The sequence below is a fragment of the Cornus florida genome, unplaced genomic scaffold (assembly GCF_030987335.1).
Source record: "Cornus florida cultivar Cherokee Brave unplaced genomic scaffold, ASM3098733v1 CherokeeBrave_3.0.0_Hap2_Chr05, whole genome shotgun sequence".
Lineage (NCBI taxonomy): Eukaryota > Viridiplantae > Streptophyta > Magnoliopsida > Cornales > Cornaceae > Cornus > Cornus florida.
The window spans coordinates 30,641,874-30,667,145 of NW_026775575.1; the positions used below are offsets into that span (position 1 = coordinate 30,641,874).

At 36.8% G+C, this 25,272-nt stretch overlaps 1 protein-coding gene across 2 annotated transcripts; it reads right to left on the bottom strand.

Annotated features, from left to right (window-relative positions):
• Positions 1-2,758: 2,758 nt before the first annotated feature.
• On the bottom strand, positions 2,759-25,272 carry LOC132306239 (DNA mismatch repair protein PMS1). Of its 2 annotated transcripts, XM_059803560.1 has the most exons (12): positions 25,071-25,272; positions 24,655-24,937; positions 23,966-24,289; positions 20,771-21,991; positions 20,280-20,554; positions 20,064-20,190; positions 15,016-15,084; positions 14,771-14,844; positions 9,252-9,317; positions 8,529-8,632; positions 3,473-3,654; positions 2,759-3,108 (listed from the first exon to the last, which is right to left on the bottom strand). In XM_059803560.1, the coding sequence occupies exons 2-12, from the start codon at positions 24,892-24,894 to the stop codon at positions 2,983-2,985; spliced, it is 2,808 nt and encodes a 935-aa protein (XP_059659543.1). In that variant the 5' UTR covers positions 24,895-24,937; positions 25,071-25,272; the 3' UTR covers positions 2,759-2,982. The 2 variants fall into 2 exon arrangements, with proteins under 2 accessions (XP_059659543.1, XP_059659544.1); XM_059803561.1 differs by lacking the exon at positions 23,966-24,289.

Below are 25,272 nucleotides of genomic sequence, written 5' to 3' on the forward strand. Positions count from 1 at the left end.
AATGGTGTTTTGGGTTCGATAATATGAGCACACTGGATTAAACTTTTTGAGTTTATAAGTTAAGGGTAATTTTGTAAATTTGCATTGGTCAATGAGGTTAAAAATGTCATTTTAAGTATTGGAAGGGCAAAATTGACCTTGTACAGAATTGTTCATGCTGACACCGTTAGTTGCTTAACGGTAGGGGGTAGTTTGCTACATAAATCAAAACCTCAAGGGAAATAAGTGGAATTATGAAACGTAGAGGGGTGCGTGTGCAATATTAGCATAGTTCAGGAGGTGTAGGTGGAATTAACCCAAATGTTTAATATCCCGACTTAAAATGGACAAATATAAATCATTTTCTTTTTCGTTTTCACACGAAGTTTCATAATAGTCAAATATAATAATTTGATTTGTACAAAATCTAAAACAAAAACTGTAATGTTTTATAATTTTTCAATGCTTCGCAATTTTTTTTTTTAATTTCTCTTCTTGTTTTTTGTGTTTGGGTGTCCGATAAATCATTAGCTTTAATTACTATTTAAATAAATAAATGACTATCAAATAATAGATGGATATTAATAATTAAAGACACCATTTTTTTTTATATATGACGAAGGATACATAATCTAATTATATATAAGAAATGCAATTTGAAGTATCTCAAGAGTTCTTACAGAGATGCGATGTGATGTTTAAATAAAACAAATATATAATTTAATACATATGGTGATTGAAACTTTAATAGACAACAAAAATATTAGATTAAGATGAAAACTAGAAAGGAGACTGTAACTTTTCAAATAGTTAATTACCTTCTATTTTAAAATAAATCTTATTATATTTGACACAGAAATAGTCACATAGACTAAATAATTCTGGTTAAAAACTATTTAAGTATAAATCACACTCACATTGTTCTCATCCCCAAATTGAACTCCACTATGGTTGTGGGCCATTATTGCCTCTCTCTCCCAGTAATGTCTCATATAGGATTACAGCTAAAACTATAAGCAATAGATTGAAAATGGTGGTCCATGATATTATTAGCAATTCTCAATGTGCTTTCGTTGTGAGGAGACACAATTATGAAAATATTCCCATCACGCATGAACTTCTGCACTTCTCCAAAATCAAATGGAAAGGGAAAAAAATCATTCATGTTTTTTTTTCTTGATATGAGCGAGGCATATGACCAAACAGAATCGTCTTTTCTCTGGCTTATTTGGCCTTAACAAGCATTTGAAGTTGTCTGTGTTTTTCTCAAAGAACACTACTATTAGGTTGAAGGACTCTCTTTGACAATTGTTAAGTTTTACACTATTATCCTTTAAGTTTTTCAAAAATCTTCCAAGTTAGTGATACATTACAAGGACAAGTTGATAATTTTAAAAAGAGACAATATATTAATTACATGTTCCTTTAAAAAAATTACTACTCCCAAAGATTGACAAGTTAGGAGTAATACACACCAATCTAGAGCCTTGAGATCAATTAACTAAGGGTTAGGATTTAATCTGAATTTTGAAATAAAATATGATATGCTAATATAAAAGCATTTCGGGATGATCAGGTTAAAGCAAGTCTAACCCAAGCCCAACCCAAGTTCTGAAATAATGAGCCCCAAACCACAAAATGCCCGTTTGTGTTGGGGTTGGGCCAGGTTGAACCCGCCCAACTTGGACCCCTAACCCTGAAGCAACTTTTCCCAAAACAGATCATTCCACAAAAGCGAAATTCCTTTATTTTTTAATCTTAAAATTCCCTCTCATGCTTATCTAAAGGAGTACGTCTCAAATATTAGCATACATGATTTGTAAATCTGAAAACAGTTCTCAGAAATTTTAAAAATAGAGAACAGTTTTCAAAAAACTATAAAATACTGTTTTCTGAAAATACACATTTTTATAACTAAGTTTTCAAAAAACTGAACCAAACAAAATTTTTTGTACAGTTTTTTGTTTTCAGTTTTGAAAACTGTTTCCATAATTACAAACCAAGCAAGCCCTTAAAAATTATTTGTATCCTTTTACTAACTTCTGTACTTTACCACTATGCTAAACATGTGGTTTTGGCAAAAACGCTCCTCAAAAGTATTTACATTTTAGGTTTGCACACAGAAAATGAGTTCATAAGGCTTTCCAGGTTCAACCACAGTGAAAATCCTATGATGCACTCTGAGCACCACATCCACTGAAATACTAGGAAAAAACAAATAGCTCGAGACCACCACATCCATTGAAATACCCTCCTAACAACCAACTTAAATATACTGAAATTCAATAGCCTTTTTTTTTTTTTTTTTCCAACTTCATTAATTGTATCATTTTCATTCTTCTCTGTTGAAATCAATTTCTGCCTGAAGCCAAAGCCCAATTCAAAAGTTGGAAGGAGGGCAAGAGCATCTTGTCGCAACTCGAATTGAATCTTCAACCTTATGTTCAATGTAAGATTAGCTTAAAAAGGATACCTTAGCCTGCGCTTTCACCCGCGAGTGAAATTCAAATCTGCAACCAAAAATTTCTCAACTTGTCACTGAAATCAAAGTAGAAAAGACGGAAGAAAAAAGATAAATGAAGATGCTGGCACCACACCTTCTGAGAGCAAATAAGATGCAGGCTCCGATCACATCATTTCACTCCTGTGATATCATAAGACGAATATCCAGGGTATGACAGCAAATGTTCAAACCAAATGGCTGTTTAAAAGCTAGCTAGCACAAAGCCCACAGCTAATATAAATATATATATGTATGTATATATGAACAAGGTCCTCGTGCTTCAAGTGTAGGTTTAAATTAAAGTGATCTAAAATATACTAATATGAAAAGTTTACGATTACAGAAGGAAACCGAGAACCAGAGTCCAAAATTAAAATCAATATACTGGGTGCTAGCATGTTTTTGGGGTGAGCAGAGAGGCACGTGAATTTACAAGAAGCATACAACTTAAAAGAAATACCGCGCACTGGGGAATGAACCATCATGGAGAGATCCAACCATCAACAAGCTGTATCATTCTCATCTAACCTTTTGTGGACAGTTGTTAAATCAACCAAGTGACGCATTGTTGGTCTGCCGTGTGGGCAATTCCAAGGAGATTTGAGGTCTGCCAAATGTTCGAGTATCTGAACCAAGTGCAAAGGAAAATGTCAGCATGTTTGAAGCTATCCCTATTGTACATATATTGGTAAAAGTTCAAGAAGTTAATGGATGGAGAATGAAATCAGAAACAAGTAGAAACAGTAGAGGTGGGTGGGGGGAACAAACACTCGAAAGAATTCTTCAATCCAAAAGCCTCGAAGGAAAGAAATATCCACTAAGAAATGCGTAAGACATTATATTATACCATTTGATTTTGTCAATTTTTTGATAAATATTAATTCATCCACTTAAAAATAAATCAAAGAGCAAAATTGAGTGTTGTCACAGTGGTTCCTTTTGCTCCATGTCCACTAAAACAATGCAACGCAAAAAAACATAGGGTTATACCTTCTGCATCTCATTTCTTCCAAGTGGATCTCCAACCATAATAGATGATCTACAGGCCCGTGATGCTAGCATTGCACGAACTCTTGGTGGGCAAACTGAATCAAAACTGTCCATTCTGTAACTACCAATCATCGAGCATTCCCCTTGACTATCAGCAAGAATGGAAATGAGCTCCTTCACATCTGTTCAAAAAGATTTGGGGTATTTACTGTGCAACTTCATGCGTGCATGCAAGCTCAGGTACAACAGAATATGTTAACACTGTAATAGTGATGCAGAGAGGCATAGTGTATTTACGTGATCAATAAACCTTATTTTGCACTCTTTGGTTCAAGTAGCTTCATACATTTATTGCGTAGATTGTTTTTCAGGAGGTTTCACTCGCTTCAAGTAATTTAAGTACTTTCTAGGAAGAAACAAGCACCACCTGCTTTCAGGATAGCAAGTTTGCCAGCAAAATCATGTTTCTGCCCTAATTTTTCTCTTTTGTGTTTGTTCATGTAATGGCAATTAGTAAGAAAGCCACTAAGGACTATCCCATCATGTTATTTCCTAAAAGAAAGAGGTACAAGCTCTTTTCCAAATCTTTAATTCCCATAGCTTGGCAGTTATGTTCTAAAAATATGTCAAAGATGCACAAAAACCCCAACTCAAGTTACTCAACTCGACAAAGCCTTTTGCCCAACTCCTTGGGTTGGTTACATGAATCTCATTTTTCGATTTTGCTCTAAGACCATATTCTCAGCCAAACCATATGTTATCGTACCTTTCCTTACTGATTCTATCCATTAATTCTGGTCTTCCCTTTCCCTAGCATTACCATCAATGCGGATCATGTCATTCTTCTTAACCGGTGCACTTAGTGGCCTTCCTTGCACATGTCCGAACAAAATCAATCTCATTTAATTTCCACTGGGTCAACCATCTCACAAATCTGTTCATTTCTAATCTATCATTTCTTCTCTTTCAGCACATCTATCTCAACATTTGTTTTTCTGCTACACCAACTTTATGCATATGTTGTTTCTTAACTGTCCAACATTCAGTCCCATACAATATATTAGACACACTCACTCCTCCATTTAACCCATATTGCCTTAATTTTATGATTACATATGTTAGAGGATTTAAATGTTAAAGTTACACCGTCTCTATAGCTTAAGCTTTTAGAGAAGACAGTGGTCAACAACATCCTCTTCAGTTTCTCCCTTATTATGAATAATTGAGACTAAACATTAAGTTAGTTTCATCTTCCGAACTCCATGTTGCTTCTTTTAATATCCCACTCTTAACAAATTCAACTTTCCTCCTCTTAAATTTCACCTCTCAGTGCTTGGCTTTGTACTTTCCTTATTGAATTGTCCTTTTATATATGCATCTAAAATTATTAGCCTAGTTGTGATGTTAAACTCTCTCCTAGGACAACCTTACAATCTTTGCATGTTAATTGATGTATCTTTCTAGTTGCAATAAGTCGATTTGACTCAGATTTAATCCACTTTTAAAGGTCATTAAATGTTCATCCCATTTAAATAGGTAGTTCCAATCACATAATTATGTCATTATAAAGTCTAAGATATCCTCCTCAGCGTCATTTTTTATCTTCTTATTTGTGTCTACCATGTAACATTTCACACCCTCCAAGTTTTTTTCGACATGATCATCAAAGTCTCTTTCTATATATAATTTTTTCCCTTCAGATATTCCTCAACTTATTTCATCCATATGTTCCCATAATAGTGGTTTAATGTAACACTCAACCTCGTCATTGAGGAGGAGAGATCATAGCATATGCGCTAATGCCCATTGGTTTTATCAATGATTATTCCTACTCCTTTTCTGTGTCTCTCTTTTCTGGTGTTATAAAGTTTATATAACAAGTTCTCAATTTTTCGAGCTTTTCTCTTAACAACTTAGTTTCTTGTATAAATAGTAATAACCCTCCTCCTAATGATACAAAAACCACAGATCCTAATTCCCCGTCATTCCTTACCACTTGCTAGAAGGGATTTATTTTCTCCTTTTTTTCTCAAGTCTCATTACGAAAAGAAAGTAGGAGAATATTTAGGCTAAACGTGTCCTCATACTTCCTAAATCAACAAGAAGTTTAGTTTATGGTCACTGGATGGAATAGCTGGGTTATTGATGGTTGGGCCTACTGGGGGCTGCCGTGAGTCTCATATGGAAGAGATTAGAGTCCAACAAGGTAGGATAATAGCTCTTGCTGACGGAACAAAGACAGGTATTTTCAGCATCATTTGGGCCTTTTGATTGTCATTCGCACCTTGGTATCTTGTACTAAGAGGTAGGAGCCCATAATATGGTGATGAGGGTACTGGAAGCAATTTACTTCTCTCTCTAAACTCTACCCTTCAAATGTGAAACTGTCACCAATGAAAATGAGATTTTTGAAAGGACTAACATTTTGGTGTATGCCACTTCCGAGGTATAGGTTCCTCAAATGGCCGACCTGACAAAGTTTAGACACATTCCACATTCTCAGACCTGACTGTATGCTTTCTGTCTCTTGTCCTATTTGCTGCCATGTCGCCATCTGGCCAGGTCATCAGCTTTATCCATTGATTCCAATGGTCAATTTCGCCCATCTGGCCAGGTCATCAGCTCTATCCATTAATTCTGATGGTCAATGTCGACAAGTCAAATTTCCACACCGTATAACACTGTGGTCATGTTCTCAGACCAATTAGCAGCCTTCAATCATTTAAGGCTTTAGGGGTATTTTCTGTGATCTTTGATATCTTGAATCTCAGATATGTTCTTTTGTGCTCACCTCAGCTCTAAGCCATTGCCCAAACTTTCCCAGTTTCCTTGGAGCTTCTAGGTTCTCAAATTCCTCTTCAATATTGTAGGGAAAGAGCTTGGCTTCGTGCCCGATTCTTCCACAAGATTAACAAAAAGTGCGGAAGATGCTCATATGAACTCTTTCACAGTGGTTACCACATTCCTCACCGGTACTCTAGGTATGACTAGTGAGGGTTTCTTCTGTCCATTTTAATTCTGTGATTTTCACGGGTGGTGAGGTTTGGCATTAAGGACACCGGGGTTAGTGATATTTAGGGTGTCTTATTTAATTGAAATTTTTTGAGTGGTATTGTCGTCCTATGAAAGTGAAGGACTAGGGGCATTGCTAGTGCATGGTAAAAACCCAAGTGGCTGAGCGTGAGAATGAAAATTCGAGTCTAAGAGAAGTCACATTATACAAATAATGCCATCGGTTATATGTGTTTCCAGTCCAATCCACCCCCTCCTAGCACCATCGATTAATTAGGACCACTGCAACTTCCTCGTCTTCGGCCTCAGCCACAACTCCCTCATGTGGTCCTCGTTCAATCCACAAAGTGAACTTGAAGAGAATCAAAGATGAATAATCACAATGAATTCATTGTCTAACAGAGAGAAGTTGAAAGTTTTGGTTCTAATGATAACCAAAAACCCAACAAGTCATATTGTTTGGAGGTTAAAATCATCATTTCATATTTACAATTTTATGCTTTTAATGACCAACGGGCCAGTGGCCTAGCGGTATCAGCCTCTTACTTCCCAAAGGGAGGTCCGGGGCTCGAGTCTCAGAAGAGACGTGTGTGTGAGTACCAACTAGGGAAAAAAAAAAAATTATGCTTTAAATTAATATTCATAAATTGAGGGCAGTGTCATCATTTACCCTGAAACTAACCGTTCCGTAACAAATTGGCCTTCTTTGATTATTTTTGTTAGTTGAGGGGGTATTTTGTTAGTACAGAGAGTTATATGAGGTATTTTCATAGTAGAGGGGGGTTTTGAAATTATTCCTAAAAAAACATCTCGACTCATTTGGAATGAAAGAGCTTGAGCTTGAAAGTTTATCTTAAACTAGACAAGCTGTAACATGCTTGAACATAATTAATATCTTACTGAGCCAGCTTAAACAGAAAAGTAACAGTAGACTACTCTCATAATTTACAGCACCAGCACTATGACATTTGATAGTAATGTCACAAATATTTATTTATTTATTATTATTATTTTTGATAAGTAATGTCAGAATGAAGTCATTAAAGTGCTAGGTTCAAGCCTTATTTTGTGGGTCATATTTTATGTAATGTTAAACACATAGTTTAGGCTAATCTACTTATCTATCAGGTCCATCCAATCTCAGACCAGTCTCCAATGCATATATACGTAGTCTGAGCCTGGACGAGGATTTTACAATTAGAACTGAGCTACATGATTTAAGTTAAGCTACTTGTTAGTTCATTCACAAGAAGAAGATCCAACTGACTTGATGATGGACTGGATCTCAAAAGACAAGAGACTTTCATAAAGACATATAAGAAACAGAGGTTAATGAGAGGCTTATTTTCATCAAGATTTAGTGGAAGTAAATTTTAAAGCAGAAAATAGCACAAACACTTCCAAAGGAAAGCCTTGTCATATTCAGACACCACACTAGACACATTTCGCTGACACCTCTGGACACGTGGATATACCTTATCTAGAAAATTTCTTTACAGAACAATGGGAACATGTGGGAGGCAGCAGTTGGAACTATTTGAGAGCTGCTATTTTTTTTCTTTTACATGTAGAAAAAGAAATCATGAAGTCCTTCTGTAAGATTATTGAAAACTTTAGACCATTCTTAGAATAGAAATATGAAAAAATGATGGTTTCAATAAAAATAAAAAGGGGAGCGGAAGTGCTGATACTAGAAATAGTACTTTATGCAGAAAGAGATGTGGTGATGTCTCCTCAAAGCATTCATGTAGTGCATTTTAAGAATTACAGAGTTGGCATGTCATATCATGTAAAAATGATGTCTGAAGAGCACGCAATATTATCACTCCTGGGACAATTGACTCCAGACACACTTTGTGCGTGCACCAGTCTATACATTTTCTCAGTTTGCATAAGTAAACCACCCATTGATTGCCCAAATTTGTGTTAAAAAAACAAAAACAAAAAGATAATCAAATTGTCCCTGTTTTAGCCAATCTGCTTAAATCAGAAAAATCTTACATTGATAATATAGCATGGTGGAAATTTGGAAAACAAGGATTACCTCCAACTCCAAAAGTAATGTTTTTACTGAAAGGAACAGCTTTTAATTCAAAACGATGCCCAGATGGAGCATGCATATCCTCTTCTAAAGCAAATCCATTTTTCCTGAAAAATGAATAGACCATAACATACATAACATTATCAACCATGAATAACGTGTCAAGCAAAAAGGGTAAATTTGGAAAGTAACAAAGCAGATAAAACCAATAAAGCATATACAACCAATTATAATCTAAACAAGAAATATCATAGTGGAATAACTTATCACTTCATAAACATGATTTTGGATATCTTTCTATCATGTGTTGTATGATGACCTCAAAAGGATATGCTTAAGTGATCATATGCAGCAAAAATGTAATGGCTGTCTGGGGTGTAAGAAAATTTCAATATGCGGTCAAATCAATTGCAATTATTTCAAAAAAAAAAAAAGGGAAGAAGAAGAAGAAGAAGAAGAAGAAGAAAACTGAAAAAAGAGTGACTATCATCAGTTGCCAACTGAAAAAAGTAGGAGAGCATCAATACTAAAAAATAGAGTGACTATCATCAGTTGCCTACTGAAAAAAGGATTTTTCTCCCGAGAGGCAAAAAATAAAAATGCTGCAAAAAAATGAAGCCCAACAATTTGTCATAACAAGAAATAAAAATGTACAAGGGAAACAACAGATAACTGATTGGAAATTTGAGTAAAAGGAAAAAATATTTAAACAGATGAAGATTGCACCTGATTGTATCCATGTGCATGGAAGCAACTATTTCTTCTTCAGGAGATAGCTCCAACCTCAATGGCCTACATATAAAAAATAGGAAGACGGGCATCAGAACTAATGTCTAGTGAAAGAAGGGTTTGAATAAGTTCAGAGAAATAAACGATCTACTGCAATGAAAAATATTTAACTTTAAAGATCATTAATAATAGTATTTAATTAATGTGCATTCCTTTACAAAAATATTTTATCTTCATACCAAGTGCTTCTGAGTAATGTCAAAAAGAAAACTATAACACCCTAGATGCTTCAGAGAAAGGACATAAAGAATAGTAAATACTATAACAGTCATCTCTCTCTATATCCATCGACTTACTAGTACAAGATATAGTCACTATTGTTATATAATCTTCTTCGTGCTATGATTTGCCAGACAAATATATTCACACAGCTAAATTTCAAAAATTAGAACAGCATCTAAAAAGGTTTGGTCTTAATCAAATACGGTTGAAATGTTTACTAAAGTAGAGGAGATTCTCTAATTTTAGAAATTTGCCAATGACATGCAATAGAAGGGCTTTACCACATTGTTGCAATGCAGTTAAGCTAATTGGCATGATACATCCAAAGATACCCAGATACAAATGGGACAGGCTAACAGAATATGGATTTTAACAGACTGAAGGGTTCCAATTTTTCAACTAGGGAGCGAAATATGTCTTTTAATTGACCTCTCAACTTTCCTCTGATGTAATCCTTGTCTTCCAGGAATGTTCATCCTTTAGAGCAATAAATTAGTTTCATACATGAGTTCAGGTTAGAATTTCCAGAACTGAGATTACAGAAGAACTGAACATGAGTACTTCTGTTTGTGCTTGGTAAAATACATGCATGGCTCTCCGTCAAGGGGGTGGGGGGTTGGTGTCCCGTGATAGACAGATTTGAGAGAAAGCTTGCTGGGTGGAAGAAGCAGTATCTTTCGAAGGGTGGGAAGGTCACTCTTATGAAGAGTGCGTTGCGAGTCTCCCTAAATACTTCCTCTCTTTTTCAGATCCCATCCCCGTGGCTGGGAGGATTGAAAGACTTCAGCGGAATTTCCTTTGGAGAGGTTTGGGGAAGGAGTTCAAATATCATCTTGTTCGTTGGAAGCAGGTGTGTAGACCTATTCAGTTGGGCGGCTTGGGTACTAGGAGGTTGATTCCTTTCAACAGGTCTCTCCTAGGAAAGTGGTGGTGGAGATTCGGAGATGAGTGACATTGGCTATGGAGGAGGGTCATTTCTTGCCGTTATGGGGAGGAGAGAGGTGGTTGGTCCTCTCGTGGGTAGATCAGCTGGAGGTGTTGGTGTTTGGAAATTCATTTGGAAGGGTTGGGATGAATTCTCCAAACACTTGAGATCCAGAATTTGGGATGGCAGGGGCATTCGGTTTTGGGAGGATGTATGGTGTGGCGATCGTCCGCTGGCCTGTTCTTTTCCCAGGCCTTGGTTGCCGACTTTTATCGGCTTGATAGCAGGAGGATTATTTGGGATGTGCGATTTCGGCGACATTTTCAAGACTGGGAATTAGACGACGTCTCTGGTTTTATGGATCTCTTCTATAGACAGGAGTTTGATGGCCTAAACTCCGTTGTTTGGTTGCCCTCTTCTCAGGGGAGATATGAGGTTCATTCCTTGTTTTATTGCCACTCCAACTTTTCAAGTGCTGATTTTCCTTGGAAGACAGTCTGGCGCTCGAAGGCTCCTCTTAAAGTGGCCTTCTTTGTTTGGACTGCAGTTTGGGGCAAGATATTGACGCTTGATAACCTGAGAAGGAGAAGATAGATTACCATCAAGTTGCTTGTGTAAGAGAGATGGAGAGTCAGTGTACCATCTCCTTTTGCATTGCCATGTGGCTTATGACTATTGGAGTCTTATTTTTGGCTTGTTTGGGGTTCAATGGGTCATGCCTCAGTCTTCAAGGGGATTAATCAGCACTTGGAGACGATGTTTCATGCCCGTGACTTTTGAAGGGCGGCACCCTTTTGGATATGGTGGTGCATTTGGAAAGAGCGGAATAGAAGATCTTTTGATAGGGAGGAATCTTCCATAAGTGCTTCGCAATTTCTTATTTTTAGCTCTTTTTAGTTGGGTGATGGTGAGAAATTGCAAATCTTTAGAGTATGTTGATTTTTTGGTTCCTTTGGTCCATAGGACCATTTCTTTTGGCTTTTGCCTTTGTGTATTCTCTGGGATGCGTTCCCCTTTTCAACACTTTCTAATACGTCTTTACTTATAAAAATATATATACATGCATTTTGCCCGTGTCTGTTGTCTTTAATGATTAATATTTAAACGAGTAGGAAATCACAAGCAGTATTCATGCATGAAGTGCCAACAATTAAATGAGTAAGAAAGAAAAAATATAAATAGTGAAGGTCACTAGTAAAAATGCATATATAGATTTTTTATTTTTATTTTTATTTTTTATTTTTATAAGTAAAGATGTATTAGAGAGCGTTCAAAAGGGGAACGCATCCTGTAGGCAACACAAAGGCCAGAGCCCAACAGAAAAGGTCCTACGGACCCAAGGAACCCAAAAAGTCAACTATCCCCTCTATCAAATTACAATATGTCCCCTTCGCCCACCAAAGATGAAAACTAATAATAATAAATTTTAGAACCCCAATGGAAGATTCCTCCCCATCAAAAGATCTTCTATTCCGCTCCTTCCAAATGCACCACCAAACGCAAAAAGGTGCCGCCCTCTAACCATCACGGGTATGGGATCCCATGGAACAACCTCTCCAAGCGTCAATCAATCCTCTCGAAGACTGTGGCACAACCCACTGAACACCAAACAAGCCAAAAATAAGACTCCAACAGTCGTGAGCCATAGGGCAATGCAAAAGGAGATGATCCACCGACTCACCATCCTTCTTACACATGCAACACCAATTGACAGTAACCTGTCTTCTCCTTCTCAAGCGTCAAAATCTTACCCTAAACTGTGATCCAATTGAAAAAGGACACTTTGAGGGGAGCCTTCGAAAGCCAAATCGTCTTCCAAGGAAAATCAATCCCTGAGAATCCGGAAAGGCAACAAAATGTGTAATGTACATCAAATCTACCCTGGGGAGAGGGCACCCAGAAAAGGGAATCAGAACCTCCACAATCTACCACCTGTCTATACAATAGATCCAATAACCCAGAAATGTCATCTAGTTCCCAGTCTTGGAAATTTCGATGAAAGTGCGCATCCCAAGAAAACCTACCGCTATCAAGCCGATAACAGCCGACAACCAAGACATGTCTATCAATGATTATCCTGAAAAGCCTAGGAAAAAGACAAGCCAAAGAATGATCACCACACCATATATCCTCCCAAAATCGAGTACCCATACCATCCCAAACTTTAAATCTGATGTGTTTTGAAGAATCATCCCAACCCTTCCGAATTAATTTCCAAACACCGACTCCTCCGATAGATCTAGACGCATGAGAACACCATCCTCTTTTCTCCTCCCCATAGTGACATGAAATAACCCTCCTCTACAATCGATGAGGCTCACCTCTAAATCTCCACAACCACTTGCTAAGGAGGGCCCTATTGAATGAGAGCAGCCTCCTAATGACCAAACCACCGAGCTGAAACGGTCTGCACACCTGCTCCCAACGAACAAGATGGTACTTAAACTCCTCCCCCAAGCCGCCCCATAGAAAATTCTGCTGAATCCTCTCAGCCAGAGAGAACGGGATCTGAAAAAGAGAAAGAAAGTATGTAGGAAGACTCGACAACGTGCTCTTCATAAGGGTGACCTTCCCACCCTTCAAAAGATACTGCTTCTTCCACCCAGCCAATCTTCTCTCAAACCTCTCAATCACGGGTTCCCATCCCCCCACCGTCCTCGACGGAGAACCCAACGGCAGCCCCAAATAAGAAATAGGAAAGGAGCTAACCCCACACCCAAGCACCGATGCAAGAGAAGCAACGTCACGAACCTCCCCCACAGGAACTAAAGTGCTCTTCCCCACATTTACTGTCTTATGTCAAATTTATCCTAGGAAGCACGGAAACGCCTAAGAAGTTGAAGTGTCCATGTCATACATGTGTCAGACGCAGCCTGACAAATATTGGACACACCAAAGAACATGTCTGAATATTTTTCCTATTCAGATACGCGATGGACATACCGTGGACACACGCTGGACACACCTACACTCTGCAGCCTATATAGTCGAAGGGAATATTAAAAAAACATATATATTTGAAAAGAGATGGGTTAAAGTATAATATATGTGGAATTCTTTGAGAAGTATCAATAATATGGGGGAAAGAAAAAAGAGGTTTTTTATATAAAATTTATAAAGCAATTTTATTTACTTGATCTTTTCATGCTTATTACTTGTTTGAAATTGTAAAATATCACAAATGGAAAATGGTACGAATATTGTCTTTTATGTAACCAAGTTTTGAACTTGCTATGACCAACCATCAAAATTGAATTTTCTGCAAGCCTTCTTCTTCTTCTTCTTCAATTAATCCTTTTTCTCTATAGTTTTTTCCTTTTCTTTTTTGTCCTTCTTCCCATCACAACCCCTTTCTCCTCTACAGATTCTCTCTTTTATTATATATATATATATATATATATATATATATATATCTATATCTCTGATAAAAAAAATATCTATTTATTATTTGTCATGTTCCTGCCGTGCCAGTCATCATCATCCTTACCTTGATCCCATATGAATGGGGTCAACCACATGAATTCTCTCTTCAATCTTTTCTATTACATGCCATTTCACCTACTATATTTAACTTTTTAGAGTCATTTTAAATAACCTCAAACCATATTATCTTTGGTTGCCCTCTCTTTCTCTTGCCTTCTATTACAACTAGTCTCCTCCGATGTATGAGTCCAAACCATATAAGCCTACTCTCTCTAATTTTCTTACCAATAGGTGCTACACCTAATTTCTCTCTCCCGCTTTCATTAGTGATCCTAACTCTTCTAGTCACTCAACTCGTCCATCTTAACATTCTCATCTCTACTACATGAAGGCATTGTTCTTGTTTCCTTTTTGGGGCAACACTCTGCTCCATATAACATAGTTGGTTTAACAACGATCTATAAAAATTTCCTTTTAGCCTATGTGTTAGTTCTTTTATCAAATTATATTCCACTAGCTTGTCATCCATTATATCACATAATATGTTCCCGCCGTGCCAGTGTCTTAATTTTTTAAGATTTTTTTGTCATGCCCTTATATGTACTTCTTAGCCTTCACCACTAGGGCAGGAATGCCTACTGGATTACATAGTCAAATAGTAATCCCTAAGCATGGAAAGAAAGCTAGCTTAATTTCCTAGATTCGAACAGTAGAAGAAAAAAAAAATTCTTTCCGGTAGAGATTTCAGAAATATGAAGAATAGATTGGATGTTCTCTAGGTGTCATCAATATTCAATTTATTAGTTACACTATACTACCTAATCCGAGTTCTGAAAAATACGAAGAAATTCGAAAATGTTACTTTAAAAGACAATTAATTCCTCACCGAAGCAAAGGCTGTTGGTTCAAGATGGTCAACTGTGACAAACGCTCATAATTGTATTTCTCATCTGCGGCATGCTGAAAAAAGAGAGAAGTATCAATTTTCTATTTAAAAACCAAAAAAAAAATTAACTAAGGAAGCAACGCATGATAAAAAGAATCAATGCTCCACGTGTTTATCAGTGATAAAATGCCACTGCAAATATGTTTTGATGCAAAAAAGCAGTTCAGAATCATGTTCGAAATTACCTGATCCACAATAAATAGGTCTTGATCTAACTTCCCAATGATAAAACCAAGATTGAATTGCCCAATTACCTATACAAAAAATATATATATATAATAATAATAATAATAAAAGAAGAAGAAATGTAAGGAAAAGAAGAAGAAGAAGAAATATAGTTTGTCAGTACATGAACTTATATTGAAGTCTGCTGAAGAACCATGATTAAAAGAAGATGCATTTACCCTAAGATGCTAATGAGGACACTTGTAAGGAAAAAGAAAAAATAAAATGGCAGATGATGAATCAGAAATGGGACACAAGTGCAGAGTCTGCCCTAATACCAATATATTCAGGGACAATCTTTAACTTATTCCAAAACTAGTTGCAGGCACAGAACTTCAAAATAAAATCGATCCCACCAACTGTAAGTCTTATACTTACCATAATTTGAGAAGGTTTAATATGTTACCATAGAAATCAGGCATTCAATAGTCATTAGCTGTTTGAGGAAAAGCAGTAAGAAAGGCAGCAACTTATCCAGAAAAACAAGCACAAATAATCCCACCATTGCAAATATTATTGAGTTTCTAACTTTCTACCTGTGCTATCAAACTAAATTCACAACATTCCTAAAAAGGCAAATTTCCAGAAACAACAGACCTTTTAATCTTCACTAAATGATTATAAATGAGAACTACTTTTAGATCACACCTTCTAGGTGAAATTTATACGTTCCTATCAAAACTGTAAAAGGTTATACTTTACATAACAGCATGAACAATGAAACAGAAATCAGAAAAATATATACCAAAAACTCCGCCCATGTCATGCTTAGTGCCTTATCTTTACACAGTCGGTCCAAAGCATGAAAAAAGGAGGCGAATTGTGTTAAGTAGCTTTGTTATACGAACATGAACCTAAATATCATGTGGTTTACCTGAGTTTATGAACTTAAACATAGCGAATGACACAGCATAATTTAATTCATGAAGCCCACCCATATAATCAGGAAAAAAGGCTTAGTTGAGTTGAGTAGTAGTGAGGTTACTATAACTTAGTTAGCAAATTTCATAATAGAAGCCCAGGCAGGTAAGTTTTATTTTATTTTCAAAAGTTAGTTTGGTTAGTTAATTCAGAATTTACCTCAGATCCATGGACTACGGAGACACCGTATTTGAAGATCAAAAGGGTGAAAAAAGTAAATTCACCTCTTCGATCCATGGCAACTTTCGTGGTCCAGATCCATGGACTATGAAAACACTGAAAATAAATTCAAGGTCAATCACATTTCTAGGTTAAGATAAAATGAAACCCAATGCTTTGTTCGGTAGGAAGGAAGGAAGATTGGAAGGAAGGAACAAACTTCCTTCGTTCGGTAGAGAGGAAACAAGGAGAGAAAGGATAATAGGAGGGATTACCTCCTTTAGAAATTTTCATCCCTCCAAATATGGGCGGAAGAAAGGAGGGAAAACAAGTGGGGCTATTATAGAAGTTTTAAATTACTACTATCCTAAAGTATACAAACATAGTAAATTAATACTATCCTAAAATAAAACTTTCTCTTGCCTTCTCTCCTAATGAACACAGTAAATTGTAAGCTTATTCTCTTCTCTTCCATCCAACCGAACAAAAAGAGGGAAAGACACAATCTCTTCTCTAGGAATGTTTCATTCATCCCTTCTTCTCTCCCTTCCATCCAATTTTTTTCTTTCCTACCGAACGAAGCATAAGTGACCATCTATGGCCCATGTTTGATATTTGAAAGGCTCAAAATATAACGTGTTTTTCAAAATTAGGGTTTTGATTGTGGAAATTTTCAAAGAGATAAATTGAAATTATCAATCACTATTCTTGAAATAACAAAAAGGGTTCTGCCTTGATTGATAAAAAAAAACGCTCTAGTAAGTTTCAATCGAAGTCTTGATTAATTGAAACAGTGCCAATGGTTCTCGATCATTCGATCAGTGCAAAATATTACTGAGAAGGCTTTGAGATTCAATCAAGGGTTCTTAGTAGACCATTACATTGTATGTGATTGAGATATTCAAAGCATGTAGCAGACTGAAATCAATAAAGCAACAAGTCAACTGAACAATATGGTGAACATACCAGCAGGCCAGTGGCCTAGTGGTACCAAGCCCCTACTTCTCAAAGAGAGGTCAGGGTTTCAAGCCTCAATGGAGGCATGTGTGTGTGAGTACCAACTAGGAAAATATATATATATATATATGGTGAACATCAAGATTAAACAACCACGGAGAGCAAACTTGTGAATTGTCAAGTTTGTTGACCAGCAAAAACAGAGATTGTAAAGGATCTACTGACATATTCATGGCTGGACTAGGTTCCGGGTTTTCTGTTTGAAGGGTTTTTTATGTAAAAGATCTAGTGTCTGTGCTCTATTTTATTTATTAATTTTATGTGTTTGTGTGATTGCAATTGAGATGCATGATTAATTAACTGAAAATTGAATAAGGATTAAAGGAAATTTGAAAAGTTAGTTATTCACAATTGAATATCCATAAGACCAATTCATCGCTTTAGGTCTAATTAAACCGTGCGTACTCTGACAAATCAAAGCCTTTGGTGGCAACCCTACATATCAGAGTCTTAGTTGGTATTAGAGGATATTATAGAGTTCTCAATTAAGTACTAACAGTAAGTCCCAAAAGTTGGGTCAATTAAGACTTTGGTTGTCACATTTTGACCTATTTTTTGCTTGTTGGTCGTGGACCCTATTTAGTAATCTCTTGTAGCCCGATATATAAGGGTGCTTAAGATTTGGAGTGTGTCAATGAGAGAACACTAAAACTCGCAAAGAAAGAGAGTGAGTGAGAGCTAGGGTTTGGGGGCTGAAACTTGTAATCTCTTGTTTTTTGCATAGTGAAATCTTTCGTCGAATCTCCACAGTGGATGTAGACACAATTTGTGTCGAACCACGCTAGATCTTTGTGTTCTTTGTGTGTGGCGAGTTTACTTTTTGTCTTGTTTAGTGATTTGTTCTTGTTTCATTGCATTTGTCGTAATATATATTTTAGCTTTTGAGTGGTATTTTCAAAAGTTAGATTAGTTGTGTTACCTCAGTTCCAAGGGCAAAAGATGAAGCTACATCAAAGGGCAAAGAGGTATTTGCAACTCTCAATTATGAACTCACAAAAAGAGGTTCATGTTCATGTATATCATATAATTAGGGTTTATAAAATTACATGTTTGATGCATTAAAATCCTTTTTAGAATGCATATAAAGTGTTTTTGAAAATTTCCTTTATGATATTCCTAAACTCAAGACATAACACTTCGATCAATCAAAGGCTATTGGCCATATTTCGATCAAACGAAATATGGTTCAATTTATCGAGTTCTGCAAATTTAGTTGCCAATTAAACTCAAACAATTTTAACCCTTATTATGTTGTGACTCTAAACTCTATAAAAACCAATGCAAGCAATATACAACTACACTTGAGCATACTGAAGAGCATAGATAGCATCCATGAGTGCATTCTAGAAATTTGTTGCTAGATCTTCTTTCTTTCACATAGACAAGCACACAACGAATGCCTAGCATGGTTCCGGCACCTAGGCATACACCCACACCATCACAGGGAATAGGTCCAACCAAACATGTCAAGGCTGGCGAAAGGCTCACTTATCTTTCTCTGGCTAAAGTGGTTAGAAATTGGAACGACAGGGACATTAAGAGTTTTTTGTGAAAACCTTGTCCATACGACGATGATGGCAATGATGATGATGGAGTCCAACTTCGATCCAGCAACTTCTTAGGCTCGAGATACCCCCTCAATCCCCACCACACCTTCAACCACCACTCACTACATGCAAAAATAAAAGTTTGGACAGGACAAAACATCATCCCTGCTTGATGGAGGAGTGGTTTGGAATTGGGTATTAGTCATTAAAATCCTGAGGGTACAAGGAGAAATCAACATCAAAGTGCTTCTATACACGAAGACAAAGCCTAGATGTGACTAGTCATGGATATTAAAGTGCTAAAGGAGAAGTAGATTTCGTGAGGAGCAGATATGTTAGCGGGCAAAATAGCAAGAACTCGGGTGGAGCTTCTAGCTTAAGTCCGAGTGAAGAGAACTAGGGGATTCTAGGGTTTGGGAATCTGTATAACCTAGTTGTAAAATCTCTCATAGTGGATTTGATCTGCTTAAACTAGATCCCGTGTTTTTTTCCTTGGGTTTCCATGTAAAAAGAGCTTGTGTTCATGTGTGGTTTATTTACTTTATTTGTATGTTTTATGCTTTTACATATCTGCAAATATGAATGGGTTTTTAAATATGCTTTCTAGTTAGTTAAAATTTTAAATCCAGTTATTAGCAGTTTAATTTCAAGAATCTATTACAGATCGATATTTTATTTTCAAGATGTATTTAAGTTTAATTAGGCCTTGCCAATACTTTGACCATCAGAGTGTATGGTTTGATCAAGTATATAACCAAAACGCATTAGGAACAGACAGAAATCCATATTTTCCTTCCCATTGGCCAGAGTTACCAAATTGGTGTGTGTTGCATATGCAATCTGTATATAAATGGCAGAAGGTGCATGTGTCCAACACTATACATGGCAGAAGGTGCATGCTTGAACATGAACCTTCAATAGGTGGAAGTTGCCCATGCTTGAATCTAAGCCACAGAACCCACCTCTCTATTACCCACTGAACATACTTGAAGAATCTCCCTTCTCTTCCAGATTTCTCTCTCAGCTACCTGAGAATGCTATCCTTAAAATGACAAGACCTTGGCCTCTGCATCATTTGGGAGGCTTGGCAAACAAATGGCCAAACCCTAGCTTACTCATCTCGTGATATTATACATGTGTGTGTGTGTGTGTACACAGATAGGATTAATGGCCCAGGAGAGTGCTTCCTGACAAGGCGGCGACCTTCTACATCAACCCAGAAAATACATACACAAACACACAATATCAAGTCACCCTGCGAAGCAAACCTGTCATAGTGATCAAAATTGTGACTTGAGCCAATGTTAGAAGGTGTCTAAGCATATAACAGATCTACAGAAAAATAGAAGAAAATAACATGCAACCTTCATTCTGCTGAAGTCGTCCTTTTTGAAGAGCCTTTCCAGCTCATTAGTAGCTGCAGCTAAAGCACTTGCTTTCCTCTCCTCATTTACTGATTGAGAAAGTTCTAGTGTTGCAGCAGCGTAGCACCTATGCATGATCACTAAGAACTAAATCAGATATAAAGCAGACGAGTTTCAAACTTTTTCCTACTTCAGAAGGAAGTTTAAAGTTTGGACCTTTTAGTATTCATTCTTCCACAGGTATAGTTGCTGGATTGCAATCTCGAGAGCCTCTGTTTCCTTCTTGTCCTCAAGTCTTTGAAACTAAATTGCAAGGTAGAACATATCTTTAAACCAGAAGAAGGCGATGGAATATCTAAAGATGAACCAGAAGGTTGTAGTGGAGGAGCTGCATCTGGAAGATCTTCTGACATATTTATGAAATTTTCACTAGTTGAAGCAGTTAATTTCACATCAGCAAGAGGCAGTGCGCTCTCCTGATCTTTTAAACCCTGAAATGAATCATTTTTCGACTTGGAAGCAGAAAGAGATATACAATAACTAGAAGCAACAAGTAGATGATGAAAAGTAATCCATAAGTACATAAACATCAGCTCCTGCCAGATAATGATTTTTATTGATATTTAGAGTAACCTCTACCAAATATTGGTCCAATCATCACTTAATTAAGTCCCCACCTAGACAAAACAAAATACAGACCCACATACCTCTCCAGATTCTCTATTGTTTGTGTCAGCTCTGGAAGAAAGCGGAATATCTCTTTCGTTAAAGACATTTTCTTTTCTGAAATACTTAGAAGATTCAGGCTCATCCTTGTTAATTTCAGCAGAATCATCAACCTTGTGACACTTGACTGGAGATTTTGAACATGCAGCATACATATCAGAATTATTTTTTCTCTTCGATTGGCAGAGAATAGGCCCGTTTCTCAATAGAGGGACTTCAGATAATGTTGTGCAAGGTTTTTCAAGCTTTTTCTTACTTACAGTAACAAATTTGGTAAGCGATGACTGAACAATACTTGAACGAGTAGGTGAATCTATATTTTCAACAGTTACATTCTCTATTGCTCTCGAAGAGACTGCAGCATGTCGATCACTTGTGTTACTATTGAGATGATCTGTAGGTTGTCTACCAAGGCGTCCAGAAAAGCTACCAGCCTTCTTAATGCCATGGGTTCCAAGTGTAAGTCGTTCCTTTGTTGAACATTTATCATCATTATCAATCAACTCTACAACAGGAGGACCCCTACTGCCCTCTTTGCCTGTTGTCAAATTTGTGTCACCATCTATACATTGTTCCTCGCTGTACACTTTCGCTTTAGGATTACTGCCATATGGAGATGATTGTTTTGATGACAACTGTGATCGCTCGAGATGAGAATACACCTTGGAGGTATTTTCTTCAGTATTGGGCTCCTCAAACTTGTTAATAGAATAACTTACATGACTTGGTGAGTAGATCTTTTCTAAAGCTTCTCTCAGGGAGTGCAAAATGGAGCCCTCGTCAGAGAAGAATATTTTTCTTTTGTCTGGAGTTACATTGACATCACATGCTTTAGATGGAACTGTAAAATTCATGATTGCAATTGGATATTGCCTGGAGTTTGCACCTTTATATAACTCATTCACAAGTTTGCCGACTTTAGGCATATCCACTGGCCGACAGTTCACAAAAAAGAACTGCCTATCTCCTAAATTGCGACCACTACCGTTTCCAGACTTAGAAAGAAAACCATCAACCTTGCAACCGTCTGATATACATAAATTCACAGGCTCTAAGCAGGTAAATGTACTCATGCCAAACACTGTTATGATGTTATCTTTAAGAGAACCACTTCCTTGTGTTTTGAGTACTACAGACTTCACATTTTTTCCAGTTGTGTTGGTGCAAACTAAGCGAACTCCTTTTGCGATAATGGCATAGGCCTGCGGGAAAATCAAAAGGGAGTTAAAAAAAAAAATAAGATAACTTCAATAAATGCGCATTTTCACATAACTCAAAAAGCATAGTGTTTACAGGGATATTGATCTACTTGATCATCAGATATCTTTATTCTTATCAGTTTATAACTCCCTAGTCAAGCACAGTACACATGAAAACAGATAAAATGAGAGAAAACTAATTACGATGGTTTGTTGGTCATTTGCAGCAAAGATCAATAATCATCCCGAACTTACGGATGAAGAAGAGTGGCATACCCACGTTGAGGAAAATATTAGGGTAAGAAGAAAACCAAAGTTATTACGGATTGAAATAGTAAGGAACAAAATGGTAGCGGGTGATTCATCTAAATCTATAATAATCGATCAGCGGAATGGCAAAGTACAATTCATGTACTGTAACCGAGACTAAATAGTTGGGGTATGATTTTGACTGGTTGTGTTAAGTTGAACATATGAATAAATCAACAAGCAGTATGCACCATGACAGTAAAATATAAAAGCACAAGCTATCCTCAAATCATTATCTCAAGCGTCATGTCATAACTCTAACTGTGCAACATTTTGCTAGCTGAGGAGGTACAACTTAAACATCAATGTCAAGAATTCTTACATAGAGCACTCATACTAAGACATGATAGCACTGCAATATTCCAGGGGTCCCAAATAAAAAACTTGAAATTATAAACAAAATAAATGAATAAAGCAATAATTCTAGCAATATAAGAAGTCGTAATTAGATGGTGCTTATTATGACAAGAGTCACACTTTGAATCCCAAATACCAACTAAGATTTCTGATAAAACTTCATTGTGGAATGACACCATTGCTACACTTGGGTATGAAATTGACTCAAATTAAATTTCAGAAATTCAATCTCGAAAAGAGTTGGATTCCTCCAAATTGTGAATATACTTTATCTCCAGTTGAAAGATAGATCAACTTTTCCCCTCATCCCACCACAGTATTACCAACATAGCCATGGTCAATGTTCACCATTGCAACACCATAGCCCCAAACTTCTGCAACTGATACCACTTTCAACCCCAATAACATTAACCTGTAACTGAAATCTGTACTTCCACATGGTGACTATTGCCAAATATGACCACAGAACCACTACAAGTACAACAAATCTCCACTGCCGCTATCATCATTGCAACACCACCACCGACCTTGCTATTGCCATTGCCACTGCCATACCTACAATACCATTTTGAACTGAGACTAAATTGACAACAAGATTCAATTATTCACTTAATTTCTGATCTTGTGTATTACCAAGTGCATGTCCATAACACAGGTTGCTGGAAGGAGTAATTGACTGCTGAGTTACTTACCCATCAAGGGAACAAGAAAGAAGAAAATTTAACTCTGTTGGAGAATGTCATTATAGGAGTGTAGCCCTTGATAGAATATTGATAGGAGTGATTCATGGGATTGATTTTAGGTATCTTTCCACAAATATATTTCTCATATTTATTACATATTTGTATTATTTCACCTATAAATAAAGGTTGTCATTGTAACAAAATTAATAAAGAATACAACGAAAGAGATCTAGCCCTTTGGGCTTTGTGTGACTTGGATGTATGCCGTAGTGGCCGAACCACTTCATATTCTTGTGTTCTTCAAACTTCATTTTTCTCTTCAATTTTATATTTCTTGACATGGTATTAGGTTTATCATACCCTAATCTAGACTCCTACTAACAAACCATTTTCATTGTCTCAACTCCGGGGGTTGGCTTTGCAAATGTGGCAATGCACTAACAAATTTAGAATTTTTTTGTGTTTTTGGCTGGGGTATGTTTGAAGGATGCTGGAGAGGGAAAAGGGTATTTGGGGGCAGAGGACGGCAGGAAAGATGCAAATCTGATCCTTGGCAGCTGGTTTAAGGCATAGCAAAGATAAATATACATTCAAAACTAGATTAACATGACAGAAAAGAATGTCTCACATTCAATAAAGAAATCAGCTTTCCATATTCCTTACGAATGTTGCGACGAAATTCTTTGCTCCGCACTGGCAAATTAGAAAACAGCTTCTTCACAGTGACAGTAGTACCAATTTGACGTGCCATTTTCTTTTCAGCTGTTAGAAGACCAGAATGGTCGAAGGTCAAATGTGTAGCAACTGGTTCATTTTTCGTTCTCGTTTCAACAGTCAAATCCCCTAAAGCGCAAAGGGAACTCAGTGCCTCCCCTCTAAAGCCAAAAGTTGTTAAAGATTGAAGATCAGGAAAATCTGCCAATTTAGAAGTATGATGCTTCAGTGCGAGAACCTGCAAAATGGAATGCAAGACACCGAGTCCCAAAATGACTGATAGTACATATTACAAAAAATACTATAGGGTCTATCAAAATCCGGAGTAAACAAACAAATTTTGAAGGAAACAACAATTGGGATGACAAAAATAAAAATAAAAAGCTACTAAAACTCATTACTCTGTCCCAAAAAGCACTAAAACCTATGCAATCAAAACGAACACAAATCTGTTGATCAATACCACATGCATTGAGCTAAACCAAATTCCTTATCCATGACAAAGATGCAAATGCTATAGATAAGAACACGGAAGTCTTCAAAAAAAAAAAAAAAAAATCACGAGCAGATAAACATAATGAAGCAAAATTCAACACCGAACACCTTGAAATTATGAGGCGAAATGCCACAACCATTGTCGATGACCTGGAACCATTCTTGGCCGTACTCTTTCAAAGCAATCTCGATGCTGGTAGCCCCTGCGTCCAAGCTATTCTCCACCAACTCCTTGACCGCGGCCGACAGGTCCAAAATCACTTGTCCAGCACAAATTCTGTGAACAACGCCCTTGTTTATAGCCCTAATAGTGGGGGAATCAGCTGGTGCAGCCACTCCATCCTCCATTGAACTCAATCAAATACATGGAACTCACATACTCACCTCTCACCTGTGAATTGAACATTCATGAACAAAATTAACCGTAAAAAAATAAAAAAATAAAAAAATAAAAAATAAAAATAAAAAGAAAGAAAAAGAATTATTGATCGAGTGGTGCTTCAATTAGGAGAGATGAGCCTTACAATTTGATAAAAGGGGATTTCGCCAGATGGAACTTCGAATCTGTGAAAAAGGAAAATCTAATCGAGCGATGATAGAAGAGATTTGAAGATAGGGGGCAGTGATATATATATATTTTCCTGCGGTGAGTGACATGGAACCCTAGCTGACAACCGGCTTTTCAAGCTTTTGCCGCCAAAACAGCAGTCTTTATTGGGTGTTTCC

Bases quoted from the DNA above. Each gene is read 5' to 3' on its own strand.
- LOC132306239 (XM_059803560.1), bottom strand. From the start codon at position 24,894: ATGGAGGATGGAGTGGCTGCACCAGCTGATTCCCCCACTATTAGGGCT. The intron at 20,191-20,279 runs GTCCAAACTTTA...GATCATGCATAG, and splicing joins GGAAGAATGAATACTAAAAG to GTGCTACGCTGCTGCAACAC. The intron at 3,109-3,472 runs GTATAACCCTAT...CACTTGGTTCAG, and splicing joins GAAGAAATGAGATGCAGAAG to ATACTCGAACATTTGGCAGA.